Source organism: Rattus norvegicus, chromosome 20 (assembly GCF_036323735.1).
Source record: "Rattus norvegicus strain BN/NHsdMcwi chromosome 20, GRCr8, whole genome shotgun sequence".
In the NCBI taxonomy this organism is placed as follows: Eukaryota; Metazoa; Chordata; class Mammalia; order Rodentia; family Muridae; genus Rattus; species Rattus norvegicus.
Window position 1 is genome coordinate 5,168,410 of NC_086038.1, and position 14,612 is coordinate 5,183,021.

Below are 14,612 nucleotides of genomic sequence, written 5' to 3' on the forward strand. Positions count from 1 at the left end.
ACAGGCCTCTTCCTGCAACCCTTCAGCTTTCACCCCTCCCCCCAGGAAGTCCTCACGTGTCCCGCTACCTCTTCTGCCCTAGAGGTGGTCAGAACCATTGAGCAACAATACCCCCCCCAACATCCCACCCCCCCACCCCACCCCCGTGCCCCATCTCTGTTCTGTGGGCCCCACGTTGCGCCCTAAGCTCTGGCAGGGAAAGGCTGCTCCTGCCTGCTGTCAGGGGTCAGTGCCCTTCTCTGTCCCGGACAGGCTAGTGTGAACACTGGGACAGGAGGAGGCGGGGCTGAGGGAGAACAGCTTGCTATACCCACAGTGAATAAATCCTGAGGGGAAGGATGTTTGTGAAGCCTGAAAACCAAGTGTCTGATGGAGAGGCAGGTTAGGAGTAGGGTAGAGTGTGAGGCACTCCAGTTAGAATAGTCTGGGGAACAGTGAGGACACTAGGCCTCAAAGCAGGTTCCTTGAGGGTGCCACCCTACCCAAAAGCTCCAGGCCCACCATTAGCTTCTAAGCTGTGTTTCCACGGTCTGCCTCCCTCGTCTCTCCTATGGTCCCGGCTCTTCCCAGCAGCCTGCGTTGTTGAAGTGCTTTCTCCCTCTGTCCACTAAGCCTTCATGTTGTCCAGAGCCCGACCCGTGGGCCCCTCCCCAAAGCCTCTCTGTGGCGCATTCCAGCACATGTAAAACAAGCCCTCGGGCTCAGCTCTGTGCCTTGCCCACTGCAGCTTCTGCTGGGGCCATCGTGGTGTTGGGGTTTGAGTCCAGGCAAGCTAAGGCACGGCCTTCTCACTAAAGCCCCTCAGTGTCATACTTTGCATGGGACATTCAGTGTCCCTGGGTTCCGCTGTAGGGACAGATGCAGTCTGGGTACAGATGCTGGATCCTGTCTGCCTCTACCTGACAAGTATGTCTAGAGCCAGGTTCAGGGCAGGAAGACAGTGCTATTAGATGATCGTGGGCTGGGGGCTATGCTCTGAGAACCTGCTGAGTGATAGCCACGGAGGGAGGAAGTACGCAGGAGGGACTAAGAGGCTGGCCCTGGGACGAGGCAGGGACGCTCCCACCCATCCTGGCTGTGTGGCTCTTGGCAGGATGCCTCCCTCCTCTGCTGAGGTAGAAAAGTGTATTCTGTCGTTAAACCTCCTAAGGTTTTACCGGAGATAGGGTTCTTTCCATTTTCTAGAAGAGGCAGCTGGGGCTTAGGAACGTTACGGAACTTTCCCGAGCCTCTTGCTGCTCGTAAGACCAGGGCCAGGAGTCAAATTTGAGGTTTTCTGTCTAAGGCCTGGAGGTGAACAAAAGCCATGGCTACAGCCACCATGGAGAGCAAAAGAAATGGCGTGGGGGGATTTCCAGGGACTGAACAGGACAGGCTAAGGAAGAGGAGGTAGCTCTGGGCTGGGAGACTGAGAAGGGGAGAGTCCGACCTAGACTTGGCTGTTAGAAGTGTTTGGACGTAAGGGATGGAGGTGCCAGGCGGGTTGGAATGGGGAAAGCTGAGGTAGAGGACTGTTGCTATACCCCGCTGGCTTGTGGCCCGAGGCTTCTCACTCTCCACTCACCTTCCTAGAAAAGCAAGAGGGGTCCTGTAGGCCAGGACACGTCCGAGGAACCGGGCCCTGCACAGGGTCCCTGAGCCCGAGGGTGTGGCCGTGAACATCTGACTCCACACCCTACCCCCACCCTCAGGGAGACGTGGTGCGGCTGTTCCATGCAGAGCAGGAGAAGTTCCTGACCTGTGACGAGTACCGGGGCAAGCTTCAGGTGTTCCTGAGGACCACGCTGCGTCAGTCCGCCACCTCGGCCACCAGCTCCAACGCGCTCTGGGAGGTGGAGGTGAGAGCCTCACCCCCTGCACTTTACCCCCCAGCATCCTAGAGGATGGAGTGGCTGTCCTGTCCCTTCCTTCCCCTGGCCTCTCTATAGCCGCCAGGCCTCCCCAAGGTCTGAACTTTCAGTCCCGGTTCCTCTTTTCCACCTGACCCTTGCGTGCCCCTAGGTGGTCCACCATGACCCCTGCCGCGGCGGAGCGGGACACTGGAATGGTCTGTACAGGTTCAAGCACCTGGCCACGGGCAACTATCTGGCGGCTGAAGTGAGTGGAGGGTGTATGTGGCATCTGTGTGTGCGGGGGACACACACAGGTCGCATGTGCGTGCTTGCCCACAATGGGCACCCCTGTATGCCTCTCTGGAGTCGTGTGGACTTTGGGCCTGGGGTAGGCACCTTGTTGGGAAGTATCCTCTAGGGTGATCCGGTGTTTGGTGGGGTGAGGGTGGGGTGCTGATAGGGTCCAGTAGCCACCCCTCACTTTGTACGTCTCTTTAGGAAAACCCCAGCTACAAGGGTGATGTCTCAGATCCTAAGGCAGCAGGACCAGTAAGGAACGGAACCAACCGAGGGGCTTGGGGGGTGGAGAGGGGTGGGGGAATGGGGAGGTAGTGGTGGGGAGACTGGAAGGGAGGCCAAGGAACCCGGGGAAAAGGTGGTATAGAGAGAGAAGGCAGTCGCTCTGGTGGGGCCTAAAGGGAAACACTGGACCTCGCCTGACATGGTGGCCTCATCCCAGGGGGCCCAGAGCCGCACAGGCCGCAGAAACGCCGGCGAGAAGATCAAGTACCGTCTGGTGGCTGTGCCACATGGCAACGACATCGCGTCTCTCTTCGAGCTGGACCCCACCACGCTGCAGAAAACCGACTCCTTCGTGCCCCGGTGGGTGTGTGCCACCTGCCTGAGACCCCCTGGAGCCCCAGCTCTGAGACCCATTTGCAGCTGGCCTGTATGCAGGACCAGCCCCGTTGGCTGCACCCAGGCCTGCTGTGTTTATACAGATGCTTCTCAGCCTCTCAGCCCGGCCCAGCTAGGTGGTCAAGCATGAGGTGTGAAAGTTTGTTCACAGCCAGGCAGCCTGGAGAACCCAGACTGGGGAGGTCAGATTCCCGTGCCTGTGAGGTCACTGGCTCTGAGAACGTAGGATGTCACATCCAGAGGTTTCCCGAGGCTGTGGCTTGGTTGGTAGAGTGCTTGGCTGGCGTATGTATGTAAGCGAGGAAGGTGGCTCATGCCTGCAGTTCCAGCGCCCAGGAGATGGTCACGGGAGGTGGAGCACATCCTCCACTGCATCGTGAATGTGAAGCCAGCTGGGCCTTCAGGAGACCTTGCCTTTACGTATTAATAAATGAAAGGAAATACAACAGGGTTGCAGAAACGATTCTGCAAACGAACCATTGTCTGTCCAAGGATGAGGACCAGAGTCTGGGTATTCAGAATCCACTCGAAAGCCAGGTGGGAGGGAGGCCGGCCCCCCAGCATGAGGCAGACTGGGAATCTTTGTGGCCAGCATGGCTTGCTAGACGCTGCAATGTATCGAGTTTCTGGTTCAACAAGAGACCTCGCCTCTAGATAAAAGGTGGAGCACAGTGGCAGCCTCCAGCCAGGAGCACACACACATGTGCTCAAACCTCTGTACATCCGTGTGCACGTGAGAACATGCCTATGCACACACATGTATGTGCATGCCTCAAAACAAAATTCTGTGTCATCCAGGCCTCAGTGCCTTCTAGCTATGAGACCTCAGGTGCCTCTACCACCCGCCTCAGTCTGTCATCTGTAGATGGGAACATCAAGTGTCTGCCACTAGGATTCCTGGGGAGTTAGTGACCTGTTAGCCCCTTGCCTGACACTCTTGGATGCTTGCTTTGTCCGGGTGAATTCTTGCCCCACGTTCACCAGCAAGCATTAGTTTAAGGGTGCACCAAAGTCTGTGTGCCTGAGAGCCTAGCAGCAGGGGTGGGGCCCCTCATTCTGTGGAGGTGTGGGGAGCAGAGGAAGAGGATGCTGATGGGGAGTGGTGAGCAGAGAGCAGCTCGCGGTCTGTGGCACCCTCGCTCACTGGCTGTGTCCTCTCGCCCAGGAACTCCTACGTGCGGCTGCGGCACCTCTGTACCAACACCTGGATCCAGAGCACGAACGCGCCCATCGACGTGGAGGAGGAACGGCCTATCCGGCTCATGGTACGGGCCCTTGAGCGTGGGGGTGGAGCTTAGGCTGGAGGTGGGTGGAGCCCAGGCTGGAACTTGTCCCCCGGCATCCCGCTCACCCTTGTCTCCGCAGTTGGGCACGTGCCCCACCAAGGAGGACAAGGAGGCCTTTGCCATTGTGTCGGTTCCCGTGTCTGAGATCCGCGACCTGGACTTTGCCAACGATGCAAGCTCCATGCTGGCCAGCGCTGTGGAGAAACTCAACGAGGGCTTCATCAGCCAGAACGACCGCAGGTGCGCTGTGCCGGGGATGGAGGGGAGGGCAGAGGGAGACTTGGGGAAGCAGAGGACTGAGGTTCTCTCAGAGGTCATAGAGGGGTTGTAAGCCAGAAACCAGGTGGACAGGGAGGAATCAGGGGACCTGGCTGACCCTGTGCCCCTGAAGGTTAGGAGCCACCCTCTCTGCTGAATTGCAACACCTCAGAAGAAAACCTTAGGGAGCCACTGGGGCTCAGGAGTTAGGGAACTTGTTGGGGGCCACATGGCTGTACGCAGATGTAACTTGGATCCCTTTACAACAAGCACTCCCACCAACAACCCGCCTGCCTGGCCGCTCTTTCTCAGATTACAGTGTTCTGAGCTCTGGAGTCTTAGGTCAGTGTGGGGTTCAGGGAGGGTAGGCTGTGGGGCGTTTTCTAAGAGCAGTGCGGTAGCATGTGAGGAGGGGACTTAGGCTGGGCTGGCAGCTGGGTCAGGGTGTGAGTGTTTGCCTGTGTGAGCACATGTTGGCCGGTCCCCCTGGGAGCTGCCCCTCAGTTCACCATGTTTCTGGTGTTGCCCTTCGACAGGTTTGTCATCCAGCTGTTGGAGGACTTGGTGTTTTTTGTCAGCGATGTTCCCAACAATGGGCAGAATGTCCTGGACATCATGGTCACCAAACCCAACCGAGAGCGGCAGAAGCTGATGCGGGAGCAGAACATACTTAAGCAGGTGCGTGTGCTCTTCAGGAACTCATAGCTCTCCAGCGGGGCTCACGGCTCTCCATCAGGGCTCAGGCCTCTTACTGAAGGGGTAGTGGAGGGGGTGTGGCTCAGTAGGAGAGCACCTTACTAGAATCCTCCGGGTAGTCTGGGGGCATGGCTAGGTTAGAGTAACTGCCTAGTGAAGAGCTGGGAGCATGGATTCCTGGTAGGTGCCTGCCTAGAATTTTCCAGCAGGGGTCTGGGAATATGGCTCAGTCATAGATTCTATGACTGGTAAGTGAGGGGCTCAGGGTACAGATCAGGGGTAGAGTCCTTGCCTAGATCCAGCCACTGGTAGAGCACACGACTCCTACCAAGGAGGAGCCAAGGACGTAGGTCAGGAGCACAGCGCTCGCTTAGCACATTCAAGGCGGGGGCTGAGGTGCCATCCCTCGCATTGGAGGAAAATGTATCTGAACCACGGCTTCCTTAAGCCCCTGAGAGGAATCGCCTCCTTCTGACCTCCTCCTGCAGGAGGACTGTGATCCTTATTATGGTGACGGGGACCCTGAAGCCCTCAGAGGCTGGAGTCCGTCTGAGCAGGACAGCTCAAGGCTTCTGAGAAGGGGAGCTCTGGGATGGAGTTAGTCAAGGTCAGGGCTCCTGGGATGATGCGGGGTGCAGGCAGGATGGGAGAGTCCCTCTCACGCTCTATACCCCTCAGATCTTTGGCATCCTGAAGGCTCCATTCCGTGACAAGGGGGGTGAAGGGCCATTGGTGCGTCTGGAGGAACTGTCTGACCAGAAGAACGCCCCCTACCAGTACATGTTCCGCCTGTGTTACCGGGTGCTGCGGCACTCCCAGGAGGACTACCGTAAGAACCAGGTGGGCACCGGGCGGTCCCTGCTGTCTTCCCTCTTCTGCAGGGGTCCCTGTGGGCACAGAGGCCGGCAGCCAGCCACTGTTAGGCACCTGGGTGCAGGAGGGCCCCAGATGGAGGGGCTGGTTTCTGGGGTGCACAGAGCCTGCCCTAGGCTCTGGTGTTGACATTTTAAAATATGCTTCCTCCTCCTCCTCCTCGTCTTCTTTTGGTTTATGGAGACAGTGTCTCACTATGTAGACCAGGCTGGCCCGGAACTCACTGTGCAAACCACAGGGAGATCACCTGCCTCTGCCTTCTGAGTGCTTGGGACTAAAGGTGTGTCCCAAGGTGTGTGCCACCGCCTAGCGTGAAATTCTTCACTTTCGAGCCATGTTTTCACTATTTGTCTTATACCATTTAGCCAGTCTTGCTAAGCAGACAAGGCCCGGGTAGGGCCAGATCACAGCTTAGAAACCATGTGAGGTAAAGACGTCCTGCAGCCCAGGCTGTGTCTCCCCCTGAAACGGGCTTCTCAGGGCTGCTTTCTCTCCAGTGTAGACTTCTCACCCAGGCCCGCAAAATAACTGGCTCAGGACGGAAGCCTGGCCTCACAGGTTTAACTGTGCCCCTCTGGTTGGCTCGGATTCTGTCTGGTTCACCAAGGTTGTAACTGGAGAATTTTAGAAGAGACGCTTGGCTCAGCCACCTATTCCATTATTAAAGATGAAAAACAGTGATGGCGATGGTGAGGAGCAGAGAGACATACATACATATACACACACATACATACATACGTACGTACGTACGTACATACATACATACATATACACACACATACACAGAGACAGACAGACACAGAGAGACAGAGAGGAAGGAAGACAGAGAGACACACACACAGAAACAGACAGACACACACAGAGAGGGGGAGAGGGAGAGACAGACACACATACACATAGAGAGAGACACACAGAGACAGAGAGGGAGGAAGAGAGGAAGAGGGAGAGAGACAAACAGATGCACACACATATAAGAGACAGACAGACACACAGACATACAGAGAGGGGGAGGGGGAAAGGGAGAGACAGAAACACACATACACACAAGACAGACATACACACACACAGAGAGACAGACAGACACACAGAAACAGACAGTGTGGCCTCAGTAGTAAGAAAGACAGATAATGGGGTTTATTGACACCCCCAAGTCTGTCTTTTTTTGGGTGCCCACCTGTGCTCTAGTTTTAAACAGATGAGGGACTGGGACAAGGGACCACAGCTGAAGCATCCTGGGGTCTCAGCCCGACTCCTACACTAGACTATAAGACGGTCTGGTTTAGGGTATAGCCTTTGCCATTTAGATGATTGTGACATCTTGGGGGTACCCTGTCCTGCAGGCTCACTGTTGCTTGGGGACCCTTTCAGTCCTGTCGCAAAGATGGGTCAGTCCTGGTGTCCCTGAATTGCAGGACAGCTCTAGAGGCTAAGAGGTCAGGTGGGGAGGGGCAGGCAAGTGTCCGAGCCATAGTGGAGGAGACAGACAGACAAGGCTGGCTTGGGGACGTGGCACAGTTGGTAGATTGCTAGCCTGGTGTGCACAAACCCCCTGGGTTCACTCCCAGTGTCATAAAAATCGGGCATGGGTGGTGAACGCTTGTAATCCCAGCGTCCTTTAAGTCAGGGGCAGGAGGATCAGATGTCGGCTCCATAGGAGACAGCGACACCAGGTCCAGTTAGCACAGGTCCCCACCTGCGTTGGTCCTGATCTGGGGTCAAGGCTCCACAGCAGAAGCGACCTTGTCCCTTTACCATGACCCACCCCTGTAACCCCCTCCCCCCCATCCCCGTCTGCCTGCCTCCCCCAGGAGCACATAGCCAAGCAGTTCGGGATGATGCAGTCACAGATTGGCTATGACATCCTGGCCGAAGACACCATCACGGCCCTGCTGCACAACAACCGGAAGCTGCTGGAGAAGCACATCACCAAGACCGAGGTGGAAACCTTCGTGAGCCTCGTGCGCAAGAACAGGGAGCCCAGGTGTCCCACCGTGCACGCACGTGCCCCGCCTACCCTCCCGCCTTCGGTGCTGGTTTTGTTTTGAGACAGGGTCACTCTGTGCCACCCTGGCTGTCCTGGAACTCACTCTGTAGACCAGGCTGGTCTCGAACTCACAGATCCCCCCCCCCCCCCCCAGCCTCTGCCTCCCGAGTGCTGGGATTAAAGGCGTGGGCTACTTCGCTGGGTCTCTGATGTTGGTCGTTAACAGCATGGTGCATCGCTTCCTCCCCAGTGCTTGGGGGAGGAGGGTGTTTTAAATTTAGCTCAATGTAGCCGTAATAGATACAAGTTCCCATACACAGGGAGAACCCCAAACCCTCCTCTGTCCTCTGAGAATGAGCCGGTGCCTGCTCTGACCCCTGACTCCATCCCTTCACCCTGTCCCATGGAGATGTCACCAACTGCTGCCCTGGGCAGCGGGGAAGGAGGGTGGATGAGGCTTCTGGCTTTCTGGGCAGCTTCTAAGTCTGTTGCCCACCCTGTTGACCTACCCAGGTTCCTGGACTACCTCTCCGACCTGTGCGTGTCCAACCGCATTGCCATCCCCGTCACCCAGGAGCTGATTTGCAAGTGTGTGCTGGACCCCAAGAACAGTGACATCCTTATCCAGACTGAGTGAGTGGCAGCCTGGGGGTGTCTGGGGTCCGGGTTAGTGCTGGCTCCCTTGTTCTTTGCAGATATGAGCACGGTGGCTGCAGTGCATGGCGTTGGGAGTGGGGTGGGGGTAGGACGGGGTGGGGTGGATGGAGGGTTGGGGGCCACTGAGAGGGAACCAGCCATGGCCTCATCCTGAGAAGTGCTGGGGTAGAAGCAGCGTAGAGACCTGGGCTGTGCTCAACCTACCCGGGGTGGTACCTAGTGAGACCCTGTCTCGAGCTCTGGGGCTCCGCGTGGCCAGAGACCACCACCCCTGACAGTGCTGCTGACTGCAGGCTTCGGCCCGTGAAGGAGATGGCTCAGTCTCACGAGTACCTCAGCATCGAGTACTCGGAGGAGGAGGTGTGGCTCACATGGACGGACAGGAACAACGAGCATCACGAGAAGAGTGTGAGGCAGCTGGCCCAGGAGGCAAGGGCCGGCAACGCACACGACGAGAACGTGCTCAGCTACTACAGGTGCTCCACAGCCCTCCCCAAGAGTCCCAGTGCTCCTTGTCCTCATACTTGCACGTGTGTGTGGTGTGTGTGCATATGTGTGTGTGCATGCATGTGTGCATACCTGTGCGTCTCTGTGTGTGTACATGTGTGTGCATGCGTGTGTGCATGTCTGTGTGCATGTGTGCACACATGTGCATTGTGTTATGTGCATGCATGTGTGCATGTGTGGGCACACATTGCTCCTTGTCCTCATTTATGCATATGCGTGTCTGCATATGTGCACATGTGTGTGCACATGTGCGCATTGTGTTGTGTGTGTGCATGTGTGTGTGCATGTGTGTGCACGCGTGTGTGCGGGCACACATTGTTCCTTGTTCTCATTTATGCATTTGTGTGTGTGTTTGTGTGTGTATGTGTGTGTGTATACACATGCATGTGGGTTTAGGTGTATATGTGCCTGCATGCCTGTGTGCATGTGTGTGTGTGCATACACCTGTGTGCATGCTTTGTATGGGCATGTATGTGCCATGACTCAGGGTTGATTTTTTTCCCCCAACAGTGTGGTTGCCAGGCTTTGGTGACAAGCACCCTTTACTGACTGGGCCATTTGACTGACTCTTGTTTATTTTTTATTTAATTTTTTTCTTTGTGGATGTTTTACCTGTATACATACATGTGTGCACCATGTGCATGCCCACTCCCTTAGAGGGCACCAGATCCCCTGGGACAGGAGTTACAGACAGTTGTGAGCCATCCGAGGGTGCTCGGACTTGAACCTGGGCTCTCTGGAAGAGCAGCTGGTATTCTTAACCACTGAGTCATCTCTCCAGCCCCCCGCCCCCCCGCCCACTTTTTTTTTTTTTTTTTGAGATAAAAGCTCACTGTGTAGACTAGGCCACCCACTAAGTCATAGCAATGCTGGGGCCAGGGATCATCACACCTGGCCTCTTTGTTGTTTTGTGTTTTGTTCTGACTTTTGGGGGGGGATTTAGTTTGGTTTTTGAGTTTTTGAGACAGGGTCTCACGGTGTAGCCCTGGCTTTTCTGGAACTCACTCTGTAGACCAGGCTGGCCTTGAACTCACAGAGATCTGCCTGCCTCTGCCTCCCAAGTGCTGGGATTAAAGGAAGATGGCACCACAGCCCAGCCTATTTGTCTTTGAGACAGCATCTCACTCTTTAGCCCAGGCTAGTGTTGAACTCAAGGCCATCCTCCTGCCTCATCCTTCCAAGGGCTGGGATTAGAGGTGTGGCCTAGACAGGTCTTACATGACTTGTGCAAAGGCTCTTGCTAACGCCAGCTGGGGGAACCAGCACGAGTGTTCCCACCCTGGGTGGCCTGGCTCCAGGACCCTGCCTGGTAATGAGGTGTGAGGAGGAGGGAGAGGCATGATGTCACTCACAGCTAAGCTTCTGCTATCTCTCATCTGAACTGCTCACACCTTTCACCAGCGGGCTCTTCCCACTCTCCCAGCCGCCCCGGTTCCTGTAAGGACCTGTCCCAGCTGAGCCAGAAAATACCTGCCCTCCTTTACCAGGAGGGGCCGTGTCCTCTCTGTGAATCACTAGTCCCCTGCCCCCTGGTGGAGTCCTCTCCAGGCCACCCTGGTTACCTGCTGCCGCTGCCCCTGCTGCCGTCCTCTAACCCAGTGCTACCCACAGGTACCAGTTGAAGCTGTTTGCCCGCATGTGCCTAGACCGCCAGTACCTGGCCATCGACGAGATCTCCAAGCAACTGGGTGTGGAGCTGCTTTTCCTATGCATGGCGGACGAGATGCTGCCCTTTGACCTCCGCGCCTCATTCTGCCACCTGATGCTACATGTGCACGTGGACCGTGACCCCCAGGAGCTGGTGACCCCTGTCAAGTTTGCCCGCCTCTGGACAGAGATCCCCACGGCCATCACCATCAAAGAGTGAGAGTCTGGAGGGAGGCTGGCTACTCAGGGCACGGTGGGGCGGGGAGGGGCGCGGGGACCCTCAAGCCTCCTGCTTCCATCCTTAGCTATGATTCCAATCTCAACGCCTCCCGAGATGACAAGAAAAACAAGTTTGCCAGCACCATGGAGTTCGTGGAGGATTACCTTAACAACGTGGTCGGCGAGGCCGTGCCCTTTGCCAACGATGAGAAGAACATACTGACCTTTGAGGTGGGTGGTGGGTCCTCGGGCTGGAGGGAGTGGGGCTGTGGTCGTCCCCTCCCCACCTCCCCGCCGGACCTTGGTGATCAGGGATGGATGGTAGGACCCATCATTCCCTTTTTCTGATACCTTCAGCCCAGCTATCCTTCAGATATCTGAGGTCCCCCGACCCCCCCCACAATGGACCGCTTCCCCCACATCCCACCCCCGCCGGGTTCTGTGCTCTGAATCCACTGAACCCATCCACCGGAGTCCTGCCTTCATCACCCTGGTTTTCTCTGTCCCATTTGGAGCCCAACAGAGCCACAGTCTGGCCCTGAACAGTCACGACCTTAAAAACCAGGACCCCTCCCACCAAGCATGTGGGTCTAACTCCCCATAGCCTCAACTCCATGCGTTGGTCCTGTCCCTGCCGCTCACCCTCATGACCACGCCCCACACCGCCGCGTGGCTCAGCCCCGCTCACCTCCCTCCCCCCACCCCCACAGGTGGTCAGCCTGGCACACAACCTCATCTACTTCGGGTTCTACAGCTTCAGCGAGCTGCTGCGACTCACACGCACGTTGCTGGGCATCATCGACTGCATTCAGGCACCAGCCGCTGTGCTGCAGGCCTATGAGGAGCCTGGCGGTGAGGCTTGGCCCTCTCCTCAGGCCCTTCCTGGTACCCCCAGTGCTACCTGTTTCCCGGCCCTGTCTCAGTCCCCCTCCATCCTGGTAGCTCAGGGGTCTGGCTCGGCCTTGAGGAAAGGACAGGGGCTGACAGGCTCCACCCCGGAAGAGGTGGTTATGTAAATTGTGCTGGGGTCTGGCTGCTTCCCAGAGGATTTGCTCATCTCCCCACACTCCCTGCTTGCTTTGCCTTCCCCAGTTGGCATCAAGTTCATCTCCCCCTGCAGACCTGCCTGGGTTAGCCCTGTCCCTTCTTAGCGGTTGCCTCACGGGGTTGGAGATTGGGAACCCCTGCCGCGCACCACCTGATGACCCACTCCTGTGACCCACAGGCAAGAACGTGCGGAGGTCCATCCAGGGGGTGGGACACATGATGTCCACCATGGTGCTAAGCCGCAAGCAGTCTGTATTTGGTGCCTCCAGCCTGCCTACTGGAGTGGGTGTCCCCGAGCAGCTGGACAGAAGCAAATTTGAGGACAATGAACACACCGTGGTGATGGAGACCAAGCTGAAGATCCTGGAGATCCTGCAGGTGCTGGGCAGGTGGGTGGGAGGTATGGGGTGGGGGTCACAGGTTCACAGCTGGAGATCCTGGGGGTGCTGGGCAGGTGGGTGGAAGGGCCTGGTATTGGGGAGTCACAGGGTCACAACTGAAGATCTTGGAGACGCTGCAGGTGCTGGACAGGTGGATGGGAGGTTCCAGGGCCGGGGTCACAGAGTCACAGTTTGAGGTCCTGTAGTTGCTGGGCAGGAGGGTGGGGCTCGGGGCCGGGGTCACAGGGTCACAGTTCGAGGTCCTGCAGGTGCTAGGCAGGTGGGTGGTAGGTCCTGGGTCTGGGGTCACAGGTTCACAGCTGGAGATACTGGAGATCCTGCAGGTGCTGGGCAGGTGGATGGGAGGTCCCAGGGCCGGGGTCACAGAGTCACAGTTTGAGGTCCTGTAGTTGCTGGGCAGGAGGGTGGGGCTCGGGGCCGGGGTCACAGGGTCACAGTTCGAGGTCCTGCAGGTGCTGGGCAGGTGGGTGGTAGGTCCTGGGTCTGGGGTCACAGGTTCACAGCTGGAGATACTGGAGATCCTGCAGGTGCTGGGCAGGTGGGTGGTATGTCCTGGGTCTGAGGTCACAGGTTCACAGCTGGAGATACTGGAGATCCTGCAGGTGCTGGGCAGGTGGGTGGGAGGTCCTGGGGCCGGGGTCACAGAGTCACAGTTTGAGGTCCTGTAGTTGCTGGGCAGGAGGGTGGGGCTCGGGGCCGGGGTCACAGGGTCACAGTTCGAGGTCCTGCAGGTGCTGGGCAGGTGGGTGGTAGGTCCTGGGTCTGGGGTCACAGGTTCACAGCTGGAGATACTGGAGATCCTGCAGGTGCTGGGCAGGTGGGTGGTATGTCCTGGGTCTGAGGTCACAGGTTCACAGCTGGAGATACTGGAGATCCTGCAGGTGCTGGGCAGGTGGGTGGGAGGTCCTGGGGCCGGGGTCACAGGGTCACAGCTGGAGATCCTGCAGATGCTGGGCAGGTGGGTGGGAGATTCTGGGGTCGAGGTCACAAGGTCACAGCTGAAGATCCTGGAGATCCTGCAGGTTCTGGGCAGGTGGCTGGGAGGTCTGGTGTGGGAGGTCACAGAGTCACAGCTGGAGATCCTGCAGGTGCTGGGCAGGTGGGTGGGAGGTCCTAGGTCTGGGGTTACAGGGTCACAGCTCGAGATCCTGCAGATGTTGGGCAGGTGGGTGGGAGGTCCTAGGGTGGGGCTCTCAGGGTCACAGCTGGAAATCCTGCAGGTGCTGGGCAGGTGGGTGGGAGGGTCTGAGGCTGGGATCACAGGGTCACCGTTCAAGATATTGCAGATGCTGGGCAGGTGAGTGGGAGGTCCAGGGTTGGGGGTCTGAGGATCACAGCTGAAGATCCTGGAGATCCTGCAGGTGCTGGGCAGCTGGATGGGAGGTCCTGGGTCTGGGGCCTCAGGGTCACAGCTGGAGATCCTGCAGGTGCTAGGCAGGTGGGTGGGAGGGTCTGAGGCTGGGGTCTCAGGGTCACAGCTGGAGATCCTGCAGGTGCTAGGCAGGTGGGTGGGAGGGTCTGAGGCTGGGGTCACAGGGTCACAGCTGGAGATCCTGCAGGTGCTAGGCAGGTGGGTGGGAGGGTCTGAGGCTGGGGTCACAGGGTCACAGCTTGAGATCTTGTAGGTGCTGGGCAGGTGGGTGGGAGGTCCCAGGGTAGGGGTCCCAGGGTCACAGCTGAAGATCCTGGAGATCCTGCAGATTCTGGGCAGGTGGCTGGGAGGTCTGATGTGGGGGATCTCAGGGTCACAGCTGGAGATCCTGGAGACATTGCAGGTGCTGGACAGGTGGGGGTGGGAGGCATGGAGCAGGTGTCACAAGGTCACAGGGTGTTGCCAGGTTAGCTAGCCCAGCCTTCATGGTTCTTGGACCAGCAGCACTAACATTCTTGGGGGATGCCCTACATAGACATCCTGCTTCCTGGATTAATGGGGGAGCGGGAATCCTGAACAGGAATGTGGCCCCTTATAACTAGAGGGCATGAGGGTGACAGAGTGACCACAGGGAAGTCAGAGGTGGGGCTTCTGTCCCATAAAGATAGACGTTAGAGTTATAGGCGTCCGTATACCCTGTCACCGTACCTCAGGTTTCTCTTTTGGAGAGAACTGTTGGCAGGGTAGCTAGAGGGACAGCTTGGCTTGCCAACCTGGGAAGTCTGTGTACTTCCTATTGTCTAGCATGGCTGTGTTGGGGGGACAGCCACAGATGTGGGGCTCACTGCCTTCTGTTGAGAAGGAGGCACCAGCCACCATCACTGGGCCAGGAGCTGGGGGGACAGAGGGGGCTGA

General features: G+C 57.5%; 1 protein-coding gene across 2 annotated transcripts in view; it reads left to right on the plus strand.

The window, feature by feature from the left end:
• The window catches only part of Itpr3 (inositol 1,4,5-trisphosphate receptor, type 3), a 65,637-nt gene that overhangs the window by 29,857 nt on the left and 21,168 nt on the right, over window positions 1-14,612 (plus strand). For both annotated transcript variants that reach the window (XM_063278985.1, NM_013138.2), the window contains 15 exons: window positions 1,692-1,838; window positions 2,002-2,097; window positions 2,331-2,381; window positions 2,572-2,714; window positions 3,916-4,015; window positions 4,116-4,276; window positions 4,831-4,972; window positions 5,669-5,830; window positions 7,672-7,844; window positions 8,361-8,480; window positions 8,798-8,980; window positions 10,623-10,874; window positions 10,964-11,108; window positions 11,588-11,729; window positions 12,103-12,302. In XM_063278985.1, coding sequence (XP_063135055.1) covers window positions 1,692-1,838; window positions 2,002-2,097; window positions 2,331-2,381; window positions 2,572-2,714; window positions 3,916-4,015; window positions 4,116-4,276; window positions 4,831-4,972; window positions 5,669-5,830; window positions 7,672-7,844; window positions 8,361-8,480; window positions 8,798-8,980; window positions 10,623-10,874; window positions 10,964-11,108; window positions 11,588-11,729; window positions 12,103-12,302 — 2,217 coding nt within the window. The remainder of the gene's footprint in view (window positions 1-1,691; window positions 1,839-2,001; window positions 2,098-2,330; window positions 2,382-2,571; window positions 2,715-3,915; window positions 4,016-4,115; window positions 4,277-4,830; window positions 4,973-5,668; window positions 5,831-7,671; window positions 7,845-8,360; window positions 8,481-8,797; window positions 8,981-10,622; window positions 10,875-10,963; window positions 11,109-11,587; window positions 11,730-12,102; window positions 12,303-14,612) is intronic.